The sequence below is a fragment of the Zalophus californianus genome, chromosome 3 (genome assembly GCF_009762305.2).
Source record: "Zalophus californianus isolate mZalCal1 chromosome 3, mZalCal1.pri.v2, whole genome shotgun sequence".
Classification (NCBI taxonomy): domain Eukaryota; kingdom Metazoa; phylum Chordata; class Mammalia; order Carnivora; family Otariidae; genus Zalophus; species Zalophus californianus.
The window spans coordinates 132577864-132603869 of NC_045597.1; the positions used below are offsets into that span (position 1 = coordinate 132577864).

Genomic DNA, 26006 nt, shown 5'->3' on the forward strand with positions numbered 1-26006 from the left:
CTTAACTGAAAATTTTATAAAATTTCTAGTTTAATTGGAATATATTACGTAAGAAACTCAAATGCAGCAATGTATTTTGGTGATAAAATAAAGAGACATACATTATGATAGGCACCTTGGATTTTTTACTTTGACTGCCAGTCCTTGGGTTGTCTTTTTGGAGGCATTTGGTCTTTTTGGTATGCCTAAAGTTACTGGGGAGCAAGCATGCTCTGTGTCTTTTCTGTTACACTCAGTGTTGCAACAGGCTAGGGACTGGTTTTGGAAACTCCTTGGGCTGGTTCAGGGCTAGGGACACATTGAAATGGAGTTCCAGTTTGCATTTCCATCTCTTTCATGTAGTTTATTCAGATTAGAAAAGAATGTAAACAAGCAATATGACATGGTTAGAGAAAGCTGAGCTTTCCAGGGCTTTCTGATGGAGACTGAAGCAACGTTGAAACCAATCACTTACCATGCACAATTGCAATTCTCAGGCTCAACTGCTGTTTTACTATCTTAAATACTTGGGATATTGTCATTACACCTCTCTTCGTGTCCTGTAATGGTATACTGAGTGGAAAAATCCGAATATAGCTAGAATTCTATTTATAGAAGTATGTCAAAGCCTTCTAGAAACTGTGACTCACGTTGATGTGGTAGCTGCCCTAATGCACTGCATTTATGAGGTAAATTCTGTCATATGAACAACACTGAGACAGATGTTACAGGAAATGTAATACTCACTCTTCCTTATAACGATAACATAGTCTGAAATAACTTTCACATTTATGGCTGGAGCTAAGGAATTGCTTTTTTCTGACATAATTAGTTGCTGGGGCAGTGGCCCAAAATTGTAGTTGCTGACTGTTTCACAGACAAAACTAGAGATTTAACATGAAATTTTGAGGGTCTGGTACATAGTTATGTTTAAAAATAAGAAACATTGGGACGCCTGCCTGACTCCGTAGAGCACGTGACTCTTGATTTCGGGGTTGTAAGTTTGAGTCCCACATTGGTTATAGAGATTACTTAAAAATAAAATAAAATAAAATAATCTCTAAAAAATAATAAAATAGGGGTGCCTGGGTGGCTCAGTCGGTTAAGCGTCTGCCTTCGGCTCAGGTCATGATCCCGGGGTCCTGGGATCGAGCCCTGCATCAGGCTCCCTGCTCCACGGGGAGCCTGCTTCTCCCTCTGCCTTTCTCCCTGCTCGTGCTCTGTCTCTCTCTTTCCCTCTCTCTCTCGAATAAATAAATAAAGTCTTTAAAAAATAATAAAATAATAAAATAAAAATAAGAAACATCATTAGAATAGAAGGAAAGATACTGCGTGTGGGGATTCAGATCAAGATTGTCTTCTGCTGATAAGACATCATTGCTTATAAATGAATAATTTGGCATTAGCCCCAAAAATCTAGGACCAATTCATAATCTCTTATAGGAATAGTGGTCATCTTTGATAAACTCTGTATTCTAATAAAAAAAATCAGCTCTTTCTTTTTGTATGTGTGGGAAAAAAAACAGCATGTAATTAAAGTGCACTGTGGGTAGCTATGTCTCCATAAATATATAGATTATAGTTTCAGAGTCAGTCTCAGGCCTTAAGGGTACTTTTAAAGACAGAGGCATGCTGATGAAGTATATTTATTATATCTTTAGCATGTATATTTAAATAATTGGATGTATATTAGATGAGAATAGTGGTCTGTTGCAATTTTATTAAGGGCACACTGCTCCTTGTGTATAAGGATATATGTAATTTATTATATGATGATTTTTATGTACATGTGTATATTTTAAGTTTAGAATAATGGAAAGTGGTCTTTAGTTGGGCCTGTTTAGTTTGTCATAAAGAGCCCAAGTTGGGAATGAGAAGCCTTAACATGGTAGTTACAGAAGCCTCACTAGCTGGAAGACCTGTGATTGACCTTTCAACCCAAACTAACTGATCGCAATTGCCTATCAGCTATACCATCTAGAAAATGATGGTATTTTGTAGGATTTTTATGAGAGTCAAAGAAATTAACATGCAGGTAAGCTTTGTCAGCTGCAGAGCACTCCATGAATATGGTAGTTTTGTAGTATAATGATGCTCTCTCACGAACACTGTGGTTTCTAGATGTACTCTCACTTGCCTTCATAGGCTTCCGTGGCTTTTCCCAGGTGGTGGTGCCAGAACTCTCATTAAAACTGAAATTTAACCTTGGCTCCAAGGGTCCTGAAGCCAGTGCCCTATTTTCTAGATTCATTGCTGCCATATGTCCAACCTGAATACCCATCCCTTATTGCTAATGCCTGCAAATTTTAAAAGGACAATTCAGTGGAAAATATATTCTCTCCAGGGTGATGCTGAGTTTGATAAACATACTGATGCTCATTGTCTCTCAGAGCTTGGGATGGCTGGTGAGACCATATCCTGTCCCCTCACTGTTGCCAAAGATCAGTGGGAGGGACAACTGTTTTCTTTAGTGCCAATACATAAAGTTGGTAGAATTAGTAGTTAAGTGAGTGCCAGCTTCTCATGAAAGTAATTTGTTATGCTGCTGTTGGTTCACGGAACATTAAAGTTTCCATTGTAGTTACTGTGTATACTGTTACATTGTGGGTAGCATGGAGGTGATGCATTTCAAAGGTCTTTTATTCGTTCTAGTAAAGTAAGACGTTTCATTATAGTTCAGTAAACAAAATAAATATTACTGACTTCTACTGCCTCTCTGAGCCTCTCCCCATTCCTGGACCTCTGAAGCAGATAGAGCATGTGTCACCTCCATTTTACAATAAATAAATTAAGGCCCAAATTTTATACCTTCTGAGCTATGGAGCTGAGAGACTTGATCTCAGATTTCCTGGCTGGGGGCCTAGCCTGGTATTTCTTGGCAGCTTCCTTGTCCCTGTGTCTTTTAATAAATATTTTTGAATTATCTTTTCTGGTATTTGCAATGTACAGAACATTTCCTAATAACAGGAAAGCTCTGATTAATGCAGAACTTAAAACTCTGCCTCTGTGACCCATCTGGCACCCCAGTTTCTATCACCTACCTCCCTTGCCCCTGTATGATGGAATCTCCCGGCACTTTCCAGGGTTATTCTTTTTGTGTATGTGTTTTGGTTTTTTTTTTTTTTTTTCCAGGTTGCTGAGGAATCTTACAGATACTTATCTCAAGGAAGCATCATAAATCCTGTTGTTAAAATAAAGAGTGACTTGGGTACCAAATGTTCATACTCACTGACACTTTTTTGGTTGGGGATAAAACAAAACTTAATGCCATCAAGCTGCGGATTAGAGGCATGCTTCAAAGCCCTTCTTTTCCACAGAGAGAATGGGGCTGGAATCTGTAGAAGCGTAAGACCGTGTCACTTTTCAGCCCTGAGCTTGAGATGTTTGGGACACTAATTGGTTTCCTATTAACTGTTAATCTTTCCTTTTTTTTCTTTGATCCTCAGCCACTCACAACTGACCTTCACTACTATTATATCCTGGAGCTGTCGTTTTATTGGTCTTTAATGTTTTCGCAGTTCACTGATATCAAAAGAAAGGTAAGAGTGGTTGTGTGGTAAAAAGTGCTTGCAGGTGTGTGTCCTTAATGGCCCTTGGCAGATGGGTGTGGAGTCTCAGAGGCACTCACTTCTGTTCTCCGGCTGTGCTAGCTTAGTACTACTTTCTGTATTCCCACAGAAAGTCTATTTTGTTGGTGGGGCTTTATATTTTGTTCACATTGGCTCTTCCCTCCTGCCTCCAAACCTAGTGTTCTTTTCTCTGTGAAAAAAATGTATCCATGAATCCAAACAACAGCAATTTTCTCTCAGTCTGATTCACAAGGCCCTCTGTTCCTCAAATTAAATAAAGAAGAAAAATTGTATTTGTAGCCCCTGGGAGAGAGTAAATTCTCAGTGTCCCAGCCCCACGAATGAGTTTTTCCTTAATTAGAATTATCTAACATCCAGATACATCGTGCAAATACAACTCTGCTACATGAACTGTGATCAGCCTCCACCTGTCCCCTTCACTGGACTGGCTTTTGCTGGGGGTGCTCTTGAAGTCCTCAAACCCACCCCTTCCAGCTCTCATCTACCAGCTTCTGGGAAGAATAGGCACTTCTGGCTACTTACTGCTTAAAATTTTTCCATCATACCATTTTCTCCAGATTCCCACATTTGGATCATTCCTTCAAAGTCGTCTTTGCTGGCCTCCAGCCTCCAGCCTAGTGCCTCATGTGCTGCTCATTTGTGTGCCCATGGTCTAGTTCTAGATGACAGAACATCATCTCCTGGGATGATCAAGCTTATAACCTTTAGCACTACCAACCATAACTCATGTGCCAAGAGCTCCCAAATGTTTCTCTCCGGCCCTGGGTTCTCTCCAGGTCTGTACTTCCACAAATCTAGGCGTAAGTAATAGTAATATGTTCTTTGTATTTGTTTTATCACTTAATCCTCCCATCAACTCCAAAATCCAGTTGGATCATTTATTACTTATCCTCATTTTATGAATGAGGAAACTGAATTTTACATGCAAAGTATTTCTAACTGAAGACATGATCATCCCCTTAGTCTTGTGCTTCCTCCGGTAATCCTTGTAACCGACAGTCACATGAGCTAGGATTTTTCCTTTGCTCTCCCCCTTTGCTTTTCCTTATACTTGAACCCTTAATGTCATGGACCCATTTAGTTGAGGTCATCTCTACTTTTCTTAATCTATTGCAATAGCTTTTTAAATGGTCCTCCTATCTGAATAGCCATTCTTGCCTACTGACACCTAAGTGCTAGATTTCTAAAAACTCTTCAAGACAAAGCCAGACTCCTTGGAGTAATATTCAGGGTTGTTAACATGATTCAGAGCTACTTCTCCAGTCTCATCCCCCGTCTCCCCCACCCCGGCCTCCCCCACTGACACACACATACGTCTTAGCAAGAGTATCTTCTCATCAATGTTCAGACATAATTTTTTTTTTCATGCAGCTTTGTTTTTTTATAAGACCTTACCTTGGCTAGAATATATCCTATTTCCCTCCTCCCAAACCTGACCTAGTCCAAAAGTAGTCTCTTCTTTGAAGGCTAATTCAATTCCTCTGGGATTTTTGACCACTCCTTCTTATGGGTTTAGTTTACAAGTGCCCCAGGTATACATATGCTATTTTTTAACTGTATTGGTAGCCCCTGGGAGAGAGTAAGCTCTCAGTGTCCCAGCCCCACGAATGAGTTTTTCCTTAATTAGAGTTATCTAACATCAAAATACATCATCAAAGTATAACATTCCTAAATGAACTCTGTGACCTGGTGGCCTGACTCTGTCCCTTCCCTAGGCTTGAAGGGCAAAAGAGCAAGATATGTTTATCTTTGTACCATGGCCATCAATGCACCTGCTGGTGATGGGGATCAGTAAGTTTAGGGTGAGTGAATAAATGAACTAATCAGAATGTCTTCTGACTTACTAATGGATATCTTCCAAACTCCTCTGGAAACAGAACTATGTATTGTCAAGGAGCACAGTACCGGAACACTGTATTGTCAAGGAGCACAGTACCGGAACACTGTAACTTCCTTGGTTAGATTGTAAGCTGCTAAATTGCAAAGTGGTATCCAGGTGGCTGCGGAAGAACACGTATGAGTCTGTGGCCCTAGTACCTGCAGCCCCTTTCCCCAGGGGCATGCCTGCCACTCTCGTCCAGCAGAGGCTCTCTTGACCAGCACAAAGCTGGCTTTCCTTACCTTGTGTGGCTGCACACCCTGCATGAGATGTCTGTTGTTTGATTCTCAGAAGGGGATGGTCCCTCTGAGGGCTAGAGCTTGGCAGAGCAGATAACTCATTGACAACTATCATTTGCAGTTCCTTCCTCATGGTACCATGCTGAGTCACTTTCTGGTAATGTTTAAAGGTCCCTTGGTGGTGGTAGGCCAATCAGATTAGATCTCATCTGTCTTACGTGAAGAGTCTTCTTCATTCCTGTACCTAGTGCTTGTAGACTGATCATGTCCTCTGTGCTAGGCACAGTGCTAGGCTTATTGTGCATTTTACTTATTACCTTTAATTGGTAAAAATACAAAACATAAAATTGTACCATCTTAACCATTTGAAGTGTGCAGTTCAGAAGTATTACACACATTCACATTGTTGTGCAACCAGTTTCCAGGACTCTTTCCATCTTGCACAACTGAAACTCTGTACCCGTGAAACAGTAATTCCCCCATTGTCCCCTCCCCTGGCCCCTGGCTGCCACCATTCTGCTCTCTGTCTCTTTGAATTTGACTACTCTAGGTACCTCATATAAGTGGAATCATACAATGTTTGTCATTTTGTGGCTGGCTTATCTCACTTAGCATAATATCGTCAGGATCATCCGTGCTGTAGCCTGTGTCAGAATGTCCTTCCTTTATAAGGCTGAGTAATATGCATTTTGTTTTCTTTTGAGGAGCACTTTTTTCCAGGTAGCTACAGAAAAAACTTGCAGAAAAAAGGAGGTTTGAATATTTTCCCATTTTGTAGCTGGGAAAATTGATATACAGTGAGTCAATGTAAAATTTTCAAGGTTGTGCTGTGTGGGAATGAATTAGAGCCCAAATTTACCCAGCAAGTTTCTGTGATTCAGTCTGAGATTAGACTTGTAAACAATTCTTGCATTATCTTGCCTTGCCATGCTCCTGACATTAGAGGTAGTAGCCTTTTGCAGCTCTCTGCCATTTTATTGGTTTCTCCTTTTGCTTAGTGAGAATTAGGTGTGCCAGCTAGAGTCAAATAGATTAATAAAAGCAAGACTATAACTGTACTAGGCTCCTGAGAGCCTAGTCCCAGCGAGACATTGCTCTACCCAAAGTCACCAAACCCCTTCCATTTGCTTGAACTTTCTCACGTGCATTTAACGTGGTGTTTTCTGTGAGCCAAGAGGACTCATAGAGTCTTCATTGTTTTAAGTCAAGTGACCATTATCTAAAAGTTATCATAAGGGGATGGTTTTCAAGGTTGAAATATACCATTTTGTATGGTTTTAATATATCTTGCATCAGTGTGGAAACCACCTATGTATGAAGAGGGTAATTTTACAGTGAAGTTCATGGAATTGATCTCAGGCCTGTACATATTGTCAGTGTTTAGCAATGAAGTCTCCTTTTTTTTTTCTTAGTCGACACCAATAGCTTGTTTCAGACATCTGGCACCTCTCCCTTCTTCAGCTGGTCAGAGTCCCTCTGTACATTCTTGGTGCAGTTGGTTTATTCTTCCTTCTTGCACAGAATGAGAAGTTAGCCACTGCCAAACCTGTGTATTACTCAGCACAGGTTTTAATGAGGAAGGCCTTTTTCTCTCTTGCCATTTCTCTTAGTGAATCATAGCTCTCACTTTTCTCCTTTGCATCTTGCTGACTGTCACTGCAGGTCCTTCATTGTGCCTTCTCCCTTGCTCTAGTGCTTAGAGGATCTGCCGTTCCATCCATCAGTGAGGATTAATCCAATATCCTGGCTGCCAAATACATTCTCTGTCCTTGCATTAGCACTACCAGCTATTAACTAAACCCTGTAACAACAGCCTGCCTCCTCATTATGAAATAGAGCTGTTGAAGACACCCATTGACAACACAGTATGGAAGGCTTTTCATAGGGTTATGAATAGAAAGTTATAAAGAATGTTTCTTTAGTTCCCTATTAAATGACAATGAACTTGAATGGCCATTTTCACGTAGGGCCAGGATTTATAAACATTGAATCTGAATGCATACCTCAGACTGTTAAAATCAATAACTGAAGTGAGGTTTAGAAATCATTTTCTGTGACTTAATGAGTTTATAAGTCTTTCTAAAATGGCCTTTATATTCATAAATGCTTTTTCTCTAGAGTGTCCTCCTATTGCCACCTTTTTTTTTCCTTAGTTACTCTGTTTCCAAATAGAATCTGGTGTTTAAAATGCCTCTCTCTTGATCCTTTCCAGGGTTGGTACTTATTGGGTGAGTGATGAGATACTTTATTATTAACCTTCCGGAACGAAAGGACAAGCCCAGATGTAGTCATTTGGTATAATGGAGTTATAATTTAGATATTCTATTAGTGTGCTACCATGATATTTTGAGGATTTTACCTTACTTACCTTTTTCTTTCTTCCCTTCATTGGTCTCTCCTTCCCTTCCTTCCTATTTTCCTTCCTTCTTCTATAAGAACAAATTGTTAAGGTATCTTATTAAAACAACGGGTATATTCTCAGTATTCCACCATTATTGGAAACAACTTTTATATCCCAAGGCTTAATTTTTATTAAAATTCTGTTCTTTAGCACCTGTTCACAATGAGTTTTTCTTCTGCACATCTAAATTTTCCAAGAGAAACTAATAAATGTGTTGGAGCTCAGAACAGCTTGCTCGCGTCTAAGCCCTATGTCCCTTTTAACTAAGCTGCTGTTTGGCTTGAAAGCCTGGGCCCTTGGCCAATAAGTGCTGCTTGTGTTCGGAGTCCTTGTAGGAATCATCCATGGCCAAGTTCCAGTGCCCAAGCTGGTGAAATCCGCTTGTTGCTCTTTTGGTCTTTAACCTGAGAGAAAAACTACATCCTGGAAAAGATTCCGAACAGAGAGGTATGATGATTAAGTTTAGCAAGAAACTTATTGACGGGCTTGTATTTGCTCTCTGGTAATTTCTGCACCCATTGCTGTGAGTAGGGGCTTGCCACGCTCCAGGTCTTTCCTGCTTCAGTTAGTTTTAAGGTGAAAGAACATGCGTGCAATAATCTCCCTTATAAGGAAGCAGGATGGCATGGAATTAAATGAGATAATATCCATGAAAACTGTCTGGTTTAGAGCTTAGAACATTACCTAGCACATAATGACCGAAATTTGGTTGAATCCACACATAGCGCTAAACCCAGCCAACAAACAAAAACCCCCAAAGCAGTGGTCACAAATTTATTATATTTTGATCAATTAAAATTATCAAAAATAATTAGGAAGAACTAACTTAAGGTTGCCAGCCTTTTACTTTGCCTAGGAAGGAAATTTTTAAAAGCACCTACTACTTATCACCCTCAATTCATAAAGGAAGAGAAATTTTAACATTTTAAAGGAGACTAGGATACCTTGTGATAAAGGACAATTCTTTAAATTTATCTTTATGAAAAAGTTATTATTTTTCTCAGTTTGTTCTAGACCGGGGAACAATTATGGTCATTTTGGCTTAGAAGTTTAAAGGCTTGGGCTCTGAAGTCCATCTGCCTGCTCAGCACCACTCCTAATGTGGAATGACCTTGAGCATGGTACTTTACTTTTTTGTGCTTTGGTTCGCTTATCCAAAGAATGGAGTTCATGTAATCTAACTCATGGGGGTTTTGTGAGCAAAAATAAATAATACATGCTCTTTGAACAGTGCCTGGCACATAATAAATACTCAATAAATGTTAGATATCACTGTGGTAGTTAACTTGGTTCATCAAATTTTTTTTATTTTTATTTTTTAAGATTTTTTGTTTTTTTTTTTAATTTGACAGAGAGCACAAGTAGGCAGAGCAGCAGGCAGAGAGAGAGAGAGAAGCAGACTCCCTGCTGAGCAGGGAGCCCGATGTGGGACTCGATCCCAGGACCCTGGGATCATGACCTGAGCCCAAGGCAGCCGCTTAACCCACTGAGCCACCCAGGCGCCCCTTAGTTCACCAAATATTGCCACCTCTCTACCCCCAGGCACTTGTAGGATTGTACTACTCAGCCATGCCCCCTCTTGCGGTTGGATGGGGCCAGGTGACTGGTAGGCTGGGAACAGAACTGACTTGAGTCACTTTGAGGTGTTTAATCACCGGTGAGACCTTCTAGTGTCTCTTATCCCCTGTAGTATCGTGATGGGTAACATTTGAGATGGAAACTGCTCCATCAACCTGGGTCCCTGAGTGACTGTGGTGAGCAGAGTACCAGCCCCCTTCCCTGCCCAAGGTGACATGCAGTGAATAAGAAATAAGCTTTTGTTTTAAACCACTGAGGTTTGAAGGGCTTTGTTTTTGACACGTAATCTAGTTTATCCTGACTAGTGAAGCTGTTATTAATAATATGGCTAATTATCATTTCCTTGAATGATATTTAGAAATAATTTTTGGAGATCAGAAGTTCTCAAAGTGTAGTCTTTGGACCCATGGAGGTCTGCAAGGTGAAAACTGTTTCCATAATAATACTAAGATGACCTTTGCCTTCCTGACTGTGTTGAAATGGTATCATAGTCCAGAAGTAATAGTGGGCAAAGTTGCAGGAAGCGGCCCCAAACGGTACTAGTAGTCATATTCTTAACTGCTACATGCTTACAGAAAGAAAAAAATGTCAGTTTCAGTTAAGAATGTTCTTGTTGAAGAATTAAAAAGTGTTAATTTTATTAACTCTCTATTCTTGAGTATGCACTTAAAAATATCTTGTGTGATAAAATGGGAAGTAGGCATAAAGAACTTTTGCTGCCTGACAGTGTCCAATACTATCTCAAGAAAAAGCATGTGCACTTAGTGCTTTGGGTTGTGAGCTGAACAAGCTGCTTTTTTTCTTCTGTAAATCTCATTTTTACTTGGAAGAATGACTGACAAACTGTGGTTATTCCAACTTGTATATTTGATAGTCACTTTTTTTTGGAAAGTGCACAAAGTGACTTTGCTGAGCTGTTTCAAAAAAAAATTGACATTATTTGTTGTCAAAGATAAAACTCAGGGCTTCAAGCAAAAATTAGATTTTTGAAAGACTCCTGTCCACCAGTGAGAGCTTGATAGCATCTCAATCCATAAAGACTTATCTGATAAGTTTGGTAGGGATATTAATAAAAGTGATTTGTAAAAATAATTGACTCAGTGAACCAGTATTTTCCAGATGACTAATGCATGATGCTACTAAGTCATACATGAGTAAAAGATCCATTCAAAGGTCAAGACAAACCAAGGGCTTAAATGTAAAAGAATATGAAAAGGGTATTGATACTGTTTTAGATTCTACATTGCACCTAACCTTTAAGAATATCCCACTTGTCAAATTTTGGTACGATATCAAAGAAGAATATTCATAACTATCTGAAAAGACTATTAAGATATTTCTCCCTTTTCTAGCTGTTAGGTACTAGATTTTCTTTATATACTTCAACCAGAATAACTTAGGACAAAAGTTTGAATGTAATGACAGTTAATGAGAATCCAACTCTCCTGTCTTAAGCCAGACATCGAAGAGATTTGCAATGATGTAAAACACTGCCACTCTCCTCACCATTTTTTTTATTTTGGAAAATACAGTTATTTTTCAGGAAAATATTTAGGTTCATTAACATGTCATAGACTTAAATTAATAAATGCTTTTCAAATTTCTCAGTTTTAATGTCTAGTGTGGCAAAGACTAAGAGATATAGCCCACATCAACAAACACTTTTTGATGTCCTCAGTGGTTTTTTTTTAAAGATATAAAGGCGTTCTGAGACCAAAACCTGCAAGAACTGCTGGTACAGATTATTTAAGTATTTTCTAGAGATAGGACTTCAAGGACCTGGGCTGGCATTAGTGTGTCCTTTCTTTGTTTGCAAAGCTAAAATCATGCCAGAGGACACCTGCTGATCCCGAGAAGGGTGGAGCGCGACGTGGTACTCTCTCTCCATGTCACCTCAGAGCTGCTCCTTGGAGACACAGTCGGGCAGGCCACCTGATGCCTCCTTCACAGACGTGCAGAGTTGCTCTTTTGTGTTTCCGCTTCTGACTGGAGTAGCAACATCCTGCCTTCCAAGCTCTGAGGCAGATATCCCTGACTCTTAGGCCTTGCTCCTGCTCCTTTCTCACTACTGTGTCTTCAGACTAGAAGAAGGGAAGGAGAGGCAGCTGATTTTAATAAGCTACCACCTGTGATCAGAACATTGCAGCCCACTGCTGTGTGCAGGCTGATGAGAGAACAATGGAACAGTGTCGCCTGGGAAAGAAATATGTTTTATGGAGCGATTGTACAGGATTTTATTCAAAGGCTGCCTTAACTAGTGCCTTCATCTGGCAATCAGACTCCCAAGTGCCTTGCTGGAGGAGGGCTCTTAAGCCTCTTTAGATGTCACATCCCAACTCCTGGGCACTGGGCAGTCCTGGGGCACGGCAGCAGCATGTACCGCTGACCGCAGTGCAGGATGGGGATGGCCAGGAGCCTCTCCTTCCAGTGCCGTGCAAAGGGCCACGGCATTGCTGCAGTGCAGAGAGACCCACACCCCAGGATCTACGTGGTGCTGCTGGTCTAGGGCTCTGGGTCTTTAAGTCTCGGGCCTCTGGAGTCCCACCCGCTCACAGGAGGTGCCATTGGCACTTGGAAGATTCCACTTTCATTTGGGAGGTCCAGTCATTCAGTTCCTCTGGGGAGTTTCTCTCAAGTCATCCCAAGGGTCTTGGGAAAACACCCACTCCGGTTTATCATAGCTCTAACTCTGCCCCTGACTCCATAAATTCCCTCTGTTTCTCTCCCCATAAATACCAGCGGACCCATTCCCACATCCTTAATTTTGGCCTCCTAAGAAGGGGCGCCCTTTCCACTCATGGCTAACCCTGTATCTTTGCTCGTGATCCCCTTCTCTTCCTGCCTTCCGGATCGGGACCATATTCTGTGTGTTAGTCTCTCACTTCTATATGTTTTCAGAAGTGTCCTCTCTCTAAGACTCCTTTCCTCACAGTTGTCATTTCTCACGTTTGTTTCTGAGCAGCAGCCTGCCATGTCGTTAGGAGCCTGGGCTCTGGAGTCACATACAACCGAATTCAGATCTGGCTCTAGCTTGTTCTTACTGTGTGACTTTGGAATAATTACCTTGCATCTCTGTGCCTCAGTTTCTTTATAAAATGCAGTTCTGATAGTACTTGTTTTATGTGACTGAATCACAGTGTCAGACAGAGCCTATGGAGCTTGAGAATTAGTAGGCATTATTGGAAGGTAGGTAAGAGTTCATTAGGTAGTCAAAGTGGAGTGGGGCTTGGAGAAGAGAAGGGAAAATACCAGGGTTCCAGCCAGAAAAAAAAAAAAAAAAAAAAAAAAAAAACCTGCATGGCCAGAGCCTGCATGGGGCAAGAAGTTCGACAGGTGAATTCTGCTGGCAGAGTTCTGGCTATTTGTGAAGAGGAGTGGGGAGCTCAGGCAGCTGAAGGGATGAGGAGTTAGACCAAAGGATAATGCCCATGGGAACAGTAAGAGTTCCTATGAACCCCTTCTGACAATTTACAGCATCGTCCCAACTTGGTTGACCTGAAGGAGACATTTTTCATCTTCATCTAAAGCACAAAATTGAGTCTTTGATTGCCCATTGTCATTTTGAGCCTCAAGGGCTTTGCTGTAAATATGAAGGTGATGGTTTTGAGTCCTGGGATGTTTCTGATTTTACTTGAGCACAGTCTGCCCCCTACTGATCATTCTGGATATTTTCAACCTGAATGGGTTTACTTGGTATCATTAAGTGTTGCCATTGCTTTTGTCCTCAGGGATATTGAGAGAGAGAGAAAGAGAGAATAAAGTCTGTAACCTGTGCACCACTTAAGACTCTTATATCGAGTGTATTTAAAATGTCTCAGAAGTGACCCTCCTAGCATTAAAAGCCGTACAAGTTAGTGTGACTGGTTCAGGTGTAATTTAAACAGAGCTCGGAAGGCGTATATAAAAGGCCTCCAACAACAAGTACTTGGTATGTGACAAGAACTGTTAGTGATGAAAATTTCTGAAGACCCAAAATTCAATGAGAAAAAAAACCATGTGTGTATATAATTAAGAAAAATATCTATGTCACTTGAAAGCATAGTGTATTTGGAGAGTGTTCTCTTGACAGGGAAAGGAAAGGAAAGCATGAAGGAGGACTCCAGGGAGTTGCAAATGAATGTTCTGCTCCCTGGCCCGGCACACTGGAAGGGATTAGGGGCACTATCTTACTATTTTCTGTTGTACAAATAAAATTTTATTGTATCCTTTTCCACAGTAAGAAAATCAATTAAAGATTAAATATTAAATATTTAATAATTCATGGAGACAAGATTATGGGTTCTTGATCTTGAAATGGTACCATAAATGTTACACAGGAGAAAGATTAGGTAAACACTGCTTAGACAGCGGTCTTAATTTCACTTTATATATATTCCCAGAAGCTATAAAGTAATAGCACATCTAGTTTTAGGGAAAGTAATACTGCCTCTGGACAGACAGCTTTTATTTTAAAAACTGGTGAAAAATTTCTTGATTTTCAAATTTTCTAGAAGTTGTAGTTGTAATTTATCGTGAGAATTTTAGTAGAGATATCTGCCAAAACTCAAATATTTTTAATAGTTCATCTGAATTTTAAGAGTAATATCTAATGGATTACTTCAGAACACCTAAGAAAATTAAATCTCTCATACATCCTTTATCTGAAGAAAATGTGATGAAGTTGGACATGACACTATGCAATTGTCACATCTCAGATAACGTGACTTGAGTTTCCCAAAATAGATCCTTAGACGTGGCTCTAAGGCAGGGGCCATCAGACTTTCCTATAAAGGGCCAGATAGTAAATATTTTAAACTTGCAGGCCACACAGTCTCTGTTGCAGGTACTCAACTGTAAGAAGAACACTGCCATAGGCATTGGTTAAACGAATGTGACAGTGTTCTAATAAAACTTTATTGACAAAAATATCTCCATTGGTAGACCAGATTTGGCTTGGGAGCCATATTGTGCCATTCTCTGCTTTAAACTAGAGTGGCCTAGATGTACATATTTGCTGAATAGTTAGGATGTCAGATTTGAGAATGGCTAGTAGAGATATTTAAATCACATCAGTACATATTTTTTCAAACATTTTGATAGTAACAATAGTAAATTTAGATGTCTTTAATCAATTTCTTGGCACGCAACTTGTTTTTAGAATGATGTCTGTATGTGACAGTAATCTCCCACAAAGACCTCAGTCTGTATATATTTAGTCCAAAGTTGGAAAAATCTAGTCTATTGGAAAAAAAGTGTTGAAATAAACGTGACTGTAGATTTAGTGTAAATGAAGTTTTATTCATGGATTGAATCTTAGAGAAGGGTAACCGAATAATTTCCCTGAGAACTACTCCACTTTATAATTGAACAAATATTTCTCAAATCAATCTCACTTTTTTATCCCTTCCCAAATTTTCCCGTGAATATTCACCCTAGCATGAATAGGTTCTCCATGAGAATGACTGTGAATTCCAGTTACAGTTTTTAACAAGAAGGGCCTTGTTATTTGAAATATCTTTTTTTAATGGCACATTTAACCAGTTCTCTTCATAGTACACCAACATTTGGGGCCAGCTAAAAATAAAATAGACAAATAAATTGAGGGAGACTGGAGATACCCAAAGGCTGACATTTTTAAAAACATTCTGTGAACTTTTCACATCATGCATGGCTAGATGGTTTTTTAGTCTCTTGTTTCTTAGCTTTTTAAAGGTTTTATATATATATATATATATTCATGCTGTAAATCAGGACTTTAGCTATAGCCGAAGGTTGAGAACCTATTTTCCTATTCCTTCAAAGGGAAAAGTACCTATGATTATTCTTGCCATATTTAGGTTTTGTCTGAGATCCTCCCCGTCTCCATCTGTGCATCCGGGCTGCAGTGGGGATGGAGCCTGTGTGGCCACTCACCCCTGCACATTGCCAAGTTATGTGCTAGAAGTCCACTTCTTGCACAACTGTGCTTCTCCAACCTTTCTGAGTTTTACCCTCAGGTTGCAAAATCCCAAGTGAAGAGATAGGAAGACAGTGTGTTATTGATCTCTATAAAAAATAACATGTTATTCTGTCAAAAGTCACACAACTTTCTAGGTACCTTGAAAGTTCAAATAAAAAAAAAAAACTATTTAAAACAAAGCAAAACAAAGCAGATAGACCTGAGAGATTTCAACTGTTGTTGCAGTTGCCATACAATGAAATCAGTTTTAAATTACATTGTTGCTGGGTCACCTGGGTGGCTCAGTCTGTTAAGCACCTGACTCTTGATTTTGGCTCAGGTCATGATCTCAGAGTTGTGAGATCAAGCCCCGTGTCCCGCTCAGGGCTGAGCAGGAAACCTGCTTAAGATTCTCTCTCTCCCTCAGCCCCTCCCTCTCCATTCTCTTTCTCTCTCTCAAAAAAAAGAAAAGAAAAAGAAAAGTTATGATGTTGTCCTTCTGTTTCCTTAGAGAATTTGAAAATCTGTTAAAAGGGTAACCTGGTGATAATTACCTGATTTCTATTCAGGTAATTTTCTATTATAAGTTTATTATATTTGTTAATTTTATTTGTTAAATTCAGGAAAGCTAATACATGTCATTTGCATCTGAGAAGGAAGAGTCTTTTCTTTGCCTTGCACTTTAGAAATATTTCATATTCTTCACTATCCATGTGCATCTAAATCAGCTATCACTTAAAATCTTGGTCTTATTTCTTTTTTCAGAAGGTTCACCACTGTTTTGCTTTATTTGTTGCAAAGATTATTCCCAAAAGAAACTCTATGAAATTATGAGTACTTTTTCCAGCAAATGGGAATTTAGAGAACAAGTTTCTTTTTGTTTGTGTTGGGTTTTTTTTCCCCCATAATGAGAAATGAGTTAATTTTGCTTTCATAAAAACTTGTACATCAAGATGAATGAATTTGGTGCTTCCTGGAGACAGAGCATTATTTTGAAGAGTCTTTGCATCCCAATCATTGCAAAGGGCGTTCCATCATACAGAACACCAGACTTATGTTTCAATGAGGGTGATCCTTCTGGCCTTTCACCACTAATATTTTATTTTTCAAGAAATTCCCCTGGAGAACTGAAGTAAGGATGCCATTTCTCATTCCAACAGTTGGCGATGGAGCCCAAGTAGCTGGAATCTTACATGTATCCAAGGAATTCTGTTGTGGAAGCTACACAGAACAGACTAAGAGGCTATTCTGGTTTTCTAAATGCCATTCAATATGTAATGAGGAAAAAAAACAGCATTATCTTACCAGTTTCTGGTATTAAAAATGGATGGCTCTTCCTTGAATTCTTTCATTGTAGACTCATTCTAATTGACGTGGAGTTAAGACTACATCTGATTTTTTTTTTCCATCTCTGATAATTAACATAGGAACAGCCACTGGAATGGGGGCTGAGGTCAGGGTCCATATTAAGGCAGCAAACATAGAAGGAACCCTTGATATTGGCTGAGAAGATGTCCAGAAACAATATGGCAGAACAGCAGGAGGCAGGGAACACCAGTGAAACAGGTGGCCAGACTGGTCTGTTTTGAATAAGGTCTTTGGAATCAGTCCTCAGTGTGAGTGCCAAGAAGAAATCACAGTCTTTCTCCCTAATTGCTGCTACCAAAAATGCAAGAAAACATTCTCAACCTAAGATGCTAAGGTTCCTGTGGCCAGGCCTGTGTTTACCTACACACCAGTCATTTTTCAACAATAACAAACCTGAGGATGGGAGTTCTTACCCTGCATTGATAAGGTCCAAGTTGACAATTTATTTGAAAACTGTTATTTAGACCAAATTCAGTGCCTAGTTAAAGAAAGGGATCAAGGTAAGGAGAGGTAACACATTAATGATTGCCTGGCTTTTATTGAAGGTATTTTGTTGGGTATAATGCTTTCTGAAGCAGAAACGTAAAAGACAAAATTCATTATTCATGCTTTTTTCATATTCATACAGATAATGACTGTATAATGAAAATTGGTCTTCTGCCATGGGCATAACTCTGAGTCTCTCAGTAATAAATATTTTCCAGGACCAGGGGATTTATATTCAGGAATCATCTCACAAAGCAAACTTTGTCTCAAAAACAAGGCTCTCATATTTAAGGGATGCTTGTTATATTGCTAAGAGCTTTGTGTTGTTTATTGACATTTATATCAGATACGAATTAGGAAACTTAATTATAAAATTGTCCTAATCATCCATAAGTGTTTTAATCAATTTATATTTATTCATTTTTAAACTAAATAGAGAAAAACTCTTGTTTTCTTTCAGTAAATCCAGAGCAGTCATTCCGGGCTGAACAATAGGAAATGTGGGAAATGTTCTGGTTAGGTACTCAACAGGTTAGATTTTAAATCTGCATATTGAGCATGGGCAAATATAAACTCACTGAACTATTGGATTAAGTGCTGTATGTTTTCATTTACTTATGTTTAGGAAACAGTTTAAAGTATTGTTTGATAGGTTAGTTTCACTTGGCATTGTTTTGAAGTAGTTCTTGTTTGGTAGAACATGATGCTCCTGGTACTGGAACCTAATAAATTTTTGATAAGAGCCTGGAGAGAAGAGATTTCACCTTCCAGTAGAAAACATTATCAGAGTAATTTTCATTGTATACCTAAGGAATTTTGGTATTGTCCAACTTTAATGATTTAGGAAAATCCTAGACACCACAAGAACATCAGAAAATCAGAAGTAGGTAAAACTGGTAAGTTGAGTCTGTACATAATCACTCATGAGACTCATTCAATAGCATGATCATTATTTCTCTCTGCCAGTGAGCTGAAAACTGGGCGGTGAATGTGGTTCTGAAGGAAGGACCATAGTTGTAGGCCAACAGTTTGCAAGATTTGGTTCTATAGTTCTGTGGGTAGTTGGAATTGACTGATAGAAGACAGATGATTTTTCCAACAGTGGTATCCACCATCAATAGAACATGGTGAATTTGGAGACTAGGTTAGCTGAAAAGAAGAGAAGTAGTTGCAATTCATTTTTTAAATTGTCGACCTTCGGTCAGAGAAAGACAAGTATCATATGATCTCACTGATATGAGGAATTTGAGAAACAAGACAGAGGATCATAGGGGAAAGGAGGGAAAAATGAAACAAGGTGAAACCGGAGAGGGAGACAAACTGTAAGAGACTTTTAATCTCAGGAAACAAGCTGAGGGTAGCTGGAGTGGAGGCGGATCGGAGGATTGGGGTGGCTGGGTGATGGACAATGGGGAGGGTTTGTGCTATGGTGAGCTCTGTGAATTGTGTAAGACTGATGAATCACAGACCTGTACCCCTGAAACAAATAATATATGTTAATAAAAAAATGAAAAAAAAACACTATAAATTGACCTTATTTAGGATACTAATGCATTGTTTATCCTAGTAATAAATCGATATGTATGGTTATCAGTAAATGTTTGGCACTTTCCAAGGCAGAAAAGTAACCCCTGGATATAGTCATGTATATACAGAACCACTGAAACATTGTGAGATTTTTTTTAAAACATACAAATTTAACTTTATTTCATCATTGCCATTTAAAGCTTAATTTTATAAAACATAAAAAGACATTTTTAAGAGTTCTGTATCACAGGAATTTAAACTAGAAATATCCATAACTTGGTAGGTTCATGTTATATAAATTAAAACGAAATAATTGGGGCACCTGGGTGGATCAGTTGGTTAGGCAACTGCCTTCGGCTTGGGTCGTGGTCTCAGGGTCCTGGGATCGAGACCCACGTCAGGCTCCCTGCTCAGCGGGGAGCCTGCTTCTCTCTCTCCTCCCCGCTTGTACTCTCTTTCACTCTCTCTCTCTCAAATAAATAAAATCCTTTTAAAAATTAAAAAATAAAACCAAATAATTGAAAATATTTTCAATATGGGAACTATACAATGAAATAAATGGCAAAGGACCTAATAGCAATATTTCATTACTTATGGATAAGCTGCTTTCAGGATCTAAACAAAGGCCATTGCTTAAATGTTTTAAAACCATTTAAAAGTCACTGAGGTTGACCTTTCAAATCCAAAACTATATGACATCAATAGCTACTGAATAAAGAGCATATGCACATACTTGCTCTCTTTCTCTCTCTCTTTCTCAGTTTCATAATATGCTTTTCATTTTGGCTAATTTATTTATCTTTACATGAATAGCTTTATTTTTCTAAGGTTTCAGGTAGATCACCACTAGGGCTAATCTTGGCATTTAAGTCCAGAGAAGTTCAAATGTACTCTGGAAGAAATAGATTTATAAATAAGAGCAAAGGGCACCTGGGTGGCTCAGTTGGTTAAGCATCCAACTCTTGATTTTGGCTCAGGTCATGGTCTCAGGGTCATGAGATCAAGCCCTGTGTTGGGCTCTGAGCTCAGTGGGGAGTCTGCTTGAGATTCTCTTTCCCTCTGCCCCTCCCCCCACTCGTGCATGCACACTCTCAAGTAAATAAATAAATCTTAAAAAATAAATGAGGGTAAAAATATTAGTAAATGAGAGACTGTATATCCAAGCAACAGAAATTCTGCATCACAACAAACCATGTCCAGATGGCCAGGAGATAAATCAGTGTCAGAGAAAGATGATCTTTTCACATGGGCCGACCAGCAGCTCCATTGAAATTGACCGAAATAAAGGTGGCCAATTTATCATTACTTTCGCCAGTTTCTTTTTCTAATGACTATGGACAAGTAAGGGTTAAGATTTAGGGCTTGTTTGTGTAGGATTCATCAGAAAGCCGCATATTAGGAGTCTTATTTTACTATCCCAATGGACATATTCTAGGGGAAGGATGCAGGATCCCCAGCCACGGTAGTCCGAGAAGTGGTCCCGTTGGACCTGCGCCGCTGCCCCAAGGATTTTCCTAAAGTAGGGATCCGAGTAATGCCTTTCTTTGCTTGAAATTCTGAGGCAATTTCTCCCATAGCTTCAAATTCTTTGGTTTACGTACAAAACACCCTTTATGATCTGGCCTTAGTCCTGGCATTTATCACATTCTCCGTAGTTACCGGTCCCCTTTATGCCTCTGCCCCTCTGTAGTGAGCTCCCAGAGGGTAGGAAATACATCTTACTCATTTTAGTATCCCCAGTGCTAGGTCCATTAAGAACCTTGGGAAGTATTTGTTGAATAATGGAAGAGATGAATGGAAACATTGCTGTCCTCTAAGACCTAACATGGCTGTGTTTTTCCTTCCTCAAGGACTTTGGCATTATGTTCCTGCATCACCTTGTAGCTATTTTCTTGATTTCCTTTTCATATGTCAACAATATGGCCCGAGTTGGGACCCTGGTCCTCTGTCTTCATGATTCAGCTGATGCTCTTCTAGAGGTAAAAGTTTCCTTTCATCTTTAAGAGTTTGAAATCTAGAATTCAGGAAATCCCCAAACCATCAGCTCTTCTATGTTATTCTATATCGCACTGGGGCAAGATAGTATATGATTGATATATGAGAGTATATGACTGATTTTAAACTGCAAAGTGTTTCTTTGTAAGTTAAATTGGTAAAAGTGAGACTTTAGTCCATACATTTTTATACAAAGCATGTTCATCATCTTAGCATTCTTTAGTAGTAGAATAATGAAAACCTTTACTATCCCACACTTAAGAAATGAATGTTTTACAATCGGAAAATCATTACTTGAAAAGGTTTTGTTTCTGGTGTTACAAGTTTCACGCTGATCTATCTGTGAAGTACATACAACTCAATTTAGTTATTAATAGTTGTACATCCTGATGACATTAATTAGTAATCATAGTTTTTATTGCCAATAGATGTATTATCCTAGTATTTTTACAGTGAAAAGTATATATGAATTGTAAATTAAATATAAAAACTATGTTCTCTACATGTATAAGTATAGAGTGAGGAAATATTGGTTGTATTTTGATAAACTTTCTAAACCATTATCATTTAGGATTATTAAAGTAGCAAAAGAAAAGAAGAAAAAGAAAAATGCTTCAAGCATATTTCAAAAGATAAAATCCCAAGGAATATTTTGACGTGGTATTTACTCTTACTTATGGCCCCTATGAAGAGACACACCCAATAGTGTTATATAATTGAATAAAAGACTTTTTACTTTATGTTAAGAAATTTATGTGACTGGTGAAAGATAAACTTACCAGAGTACAAATTTCATGTAGAAATGGGTCATAGAATCTGTATTCTGAGTTTTTATTCTTGTTGGTCCACACAGTTCTGCCCCTTGAAGTATATACTGTCACTTTGAATATAGAGGTGCTCTCAAATAATGATCTATTATTACGGTATAAGCAGAAATTCCACATGATAAAATTGAATCTACTATAAAGATGATTAATCAAGGTTTGTAATATATACAGCACTTCATTAAAAACTCTGTTCCTTATAAGACTATGAAATAGAAAAACAGTCCTAATGGGCTAGATATGTCAGATGATAGTGTGGCACTATAATTTTTAAGTGACTCAAGCTAAACTCTGTTTAGCATATTTTTAAAAAGAGAAATATAGTTGTATAAGGGCAGTCTCCTGTAAACCAGGTATCATTTGGTTAAATCCTAAGTATGCTTGAAAGTGGAGATTTATACAGCAATATATAGTTTCCAAATTAATCTTGTACAATCTGCCAACTTTAATGTCTGTGGAAATGGCTGGTTGAATCGTTGTCTATCACTTTTACCCAGAAAAGAAAAACAATCCAGAAATGCCAGTCATGTGGCTTAAAAGCAAATATTCCCCATCACATGGATTTTCTTTACATTATACAATAATGCTTGAGAATATCTAAATAATGAGATATGTCAACTATCAACTCTTTGAAGTGGGATCTATGACCTAGACATTTCAGAAAACTTGCATGTTTGATACTTTTCTATTGAATACTGTTGAATGAATATAAGAGAAAAATGGTTTACCTAGGCAGAAGGAGGCAGAAGATGCTTTTTTTCTTTCTTACTAATAATTCGTGATGTCACACCCAAAGTATTCATGAAATGAAAAGTTCATAATCCTGGTTTCTGTTCAGTTAATGGATATTTTTTCTTAGTAATTCATTTCTCTCATCGCTCTGTGTTTTACTTAAAGCTACAAAATGGTAGCTTCTATGGATACTGTCAACAGTCCTTTCAGGTTTGACTCAGCTAATTTAACTTTCTAAGAAGTAGAAAGTAATGTTATGAATTCAGCAAGACATCTTCAGTTTATAACCCTGTGTGTGGGTGCATGTGAATTCTATGTGAAAATGTAAAAAGAGGTGATCAAGCAAAATTATCTTTTCAGTGTCACCTATTGTTACTTTAGAATCATCTGTTAAAAAGTGTGTAGATGGTAGGAAAAGGGAGGTAATCTCTTCCCTAATTTATAATATAAAAAATGGTCACTTAAATTACTATCATGAATTATTAGAGTAATTCTTACAGACACTTGGAACATTAGTGACTTTCATCTAGAAAATGATCCATTAATGTAACTTTGAAAATTATACCTAAATGGATTCATTGAAATAACATGATCTTGATGTGTTCTTTATTTCTAAATTTATGAGAATAAGCCAAGAAACTGTCTCTCCAGAATATTCCTCAATGCCTATTTAAGGAGAACCTTTCATTCTAAGTAGAAAGAAGAAAACAATGCAGAAAGGCTTCATATAATCTGTATGAAGTTTGTGGCCTTAGTGTTTGGGGCTCATTAGAGTTTTAAAGGATTACCTAGCACTTTCTACTTTGGCCTGTTATGCCAAATTCCTGTGTTGGTGTCTTTGCCTTGCTAATATCATCTATAATGCAGGAATTTTCTTATTTTTGTTTTCCTGAGATCAACCATATAATTGAATTTTTCAGGTTGCTGAATGTTTTATTAAATCTGTGACAGTCCATAGTTTTGCTTATAGCTAGTGTTGCATTTCACTCAACTTATGGGTAATTTATAAATACTGATGCATGATGCATGACATTTCAAAGTAGCAGGCAGTTTTATGCATCTGGTAAGTTATATCTTATAGGAGACACATGCATTTTGAAAGAAGTTTTTCATTTACCAGTTTAACTAAATTAATATATCACATTCCTTCCTTTTATAGGCTGCCAAAATGGCAAATTATGCCAAGTTTCAGAAAATTTGTGATCTTCTGTTTGTTATGTTTGCCATGGTTTTTATCACCACACGACTGGGTATATTTCCTCTCTGGTGAGTATGCCAGTCTTCTTTCCAATAGAGTCACCCATTCCGGATAAGCTTTACGAGCTATTTTGCTTTTGAATTTCATTCCAAATATTTAGTAAGAGGTTTAAAGAAAGTGGGGGAGAGACTCAAGAAATGGCTTTGGTTTCTTCTTCCAGAAATACTGTACTCTTTACTAATCTTTTCTGTAGGGTAGTTAGAGAAGGATGTGCCTGACAGAGGTCCTGAGACCACAGAAAGCCGTCCACTATTTTGGGGTCCAGTCTAGAGTATGAATCAGAAACCCTTAACCATGAAAGTTTGAATAAATAAAGGAAACATGGTGTTGCAACCAGTTATATGTCAGGGATCCCTCCTGTACCAGGGGTGTACAAAAGCCTTGCCCCTAGACTGGTAGCAACAGCATACCAAGGAACTTGTTAGCAGTGCAACTTCCTGGGCCCTCCCCACCAGACCTCCTGAATCACAAACACTAGAGTTGGGTCCTGGCAATCTGTGTTTTGATAAGCCTTCCTGGTGGTTCTGCTCCACATTGAAGTTTGGGTACCATTCTCCTCATCAGCTGTATTTATAGCTAAAACAGATGGAAAGTATAACCTGAAATTAACCCCTGAAATTCCCTATGGCCTCTTAATGTCTGGATGTCTTTTATTTTGTTAAGAGCTAAGGAAATAATATGACCAATTTTGATGGAATTTGACAATCCTTTCTATAGAAAATAGGTCCAGTGTCATTAATATTTTTTTCTGGAAGGCTATTACTTGAACTAGAAAAGAAATGAGCCCTCTGTATCACTTAAAGTCTACCACTGATGTATTTTTTCAATTCTAAGAAATCGATTTGAATGGGAAATTAAAGCAATGGAAATTGGAAAAAGCTGAGAAATGAAGGGATGCAATAATAACTTGCCCCAGTAGAAAAATAACCATTATAGAGTTGGGATTTTTAAAGGAGTATGTCTATCACTGGAGTTCCATAAACAAATTACTAACACACACACACCTTCTCTTTGAGGATCTCAGCCCTTTTGGACACTGACTTATTATGAAAATTATTTCAAGAAGCAACATTGTGTGTTAGCAACAAGCATTTATAATACCTCAGTATAGTTTTATATGCTTGTAGGTAGGAAATACATACAATTTTGCATATAATGTATCTGTAATTATTCAGGATTGTGTGTCTTTCAAGATTATTAACAGAACTTAGTGGTAAGAATTTAAATAGAAGTAATGTGAGCAAAGTCCAGGACATATTTCTCCAGAGAATAATAGAAAGTTTTCTTACCTAGGATTTCTGAGAATCTGACTTTTAAAGAAATAATCATCACTCTCAAGTACTTTGATTTGCATACTTCCCTTTAAGGGAAGAATTAAAATTAGATGTACCCCTTATCCCCCCCTTCAGCTAATGTGTAAAAAAGCTCTTTAGGTTTAGACAGCAATGAGTTGCCTAGAACGTAGACTGCAGAATATAGAAATTAGGCAATGCTACTAATAAGATAACTCATAGGTATGTCCTGTGATGATGTCAGAAACTAGCCACTTAGAAAAATCCTTATAACCAAATACAAAGCAAGACTTTCCATTGCAAATGTCGTAGGACTTCTACTACCATGCCCCTACATGAGACCAAGTTTTTCAAGAGGCAACTTGCAGAGAGAAATATTTTATTGTTTGTAATACAAGAAATAATTTATATACTTGATCCCATTGTAGTGGTACATCTAGTGAATGAAATCTTTTTCAGATATGTCTCAGAAGTTGGATTGGTGCCTGGATGACCTTTGTTTCCAATTCCTTGAGTGTAATGGGTATCATTAATGTTTAAAATTACAGTGTGAATAACAGTAGCAAATAGTGTTTTCAGTGTTTTCCTTAATACTGTGAAATTATTTTTAAAAATTCCTTTTAGATTAGGAAATCCTAGAATTGGGAGGGACTACAGGTCACCAGCTCCAGACTCTTCTCCCATCCCCTCTGCCCAGAATAAGAATTCTATTTCCCTAGTCCAGGAGTATTGCTTCAGAGGTTGAAGGAGAAATGATTTCTTAAACGAAACAGAAAGCTGGGTCTTTATAACTTATAAACTAAAGGTCCTTAATCTGTTTAGAAACCCCTGAAACAGTATAAAAAGCATATTTGTGTGTGTATTTTTTCCTGGAGGGGACGGTGCGTGGCTTTAGCAGATTCTCAAGGAGATTTGTGACTCCCTTCCCTCCTCAAAAAAGT

The 26006-nt window shown here is 38.3% G+C and overlaps 1 protein-coding gene across 2 annotated transcripts in view; it reads left to right on the forward strand.

Moving 5' to 3' along the window:
* CERS6 (ceramide synthase 6) overlaps nucleotides 1-26006 on the forward strand; it is a 315670-nt gene that overhangs the window by 234514 nt on the left and 55150 nt on the right. For both annotated transcript variants that reach the window (XM_027589370.2, XM_027589371.2), the window contains exons 6-8: nucleotides 3426-3518; nucleotides 20815-20943; nucleotides 23675-23781. In XM_027589370.2, the coding sequence (XP_027445171.1) occupies nucleotides 3426-3518; nucleotides 20815-20943; nucleotides 23675-23781 (329 nt within the window). The remainder of the gene's footprint in view (nucleotides 1-3425; nucleotides 3519-20814; nucleotides 20944-23674; nucleotides 23782-26006) is intronic.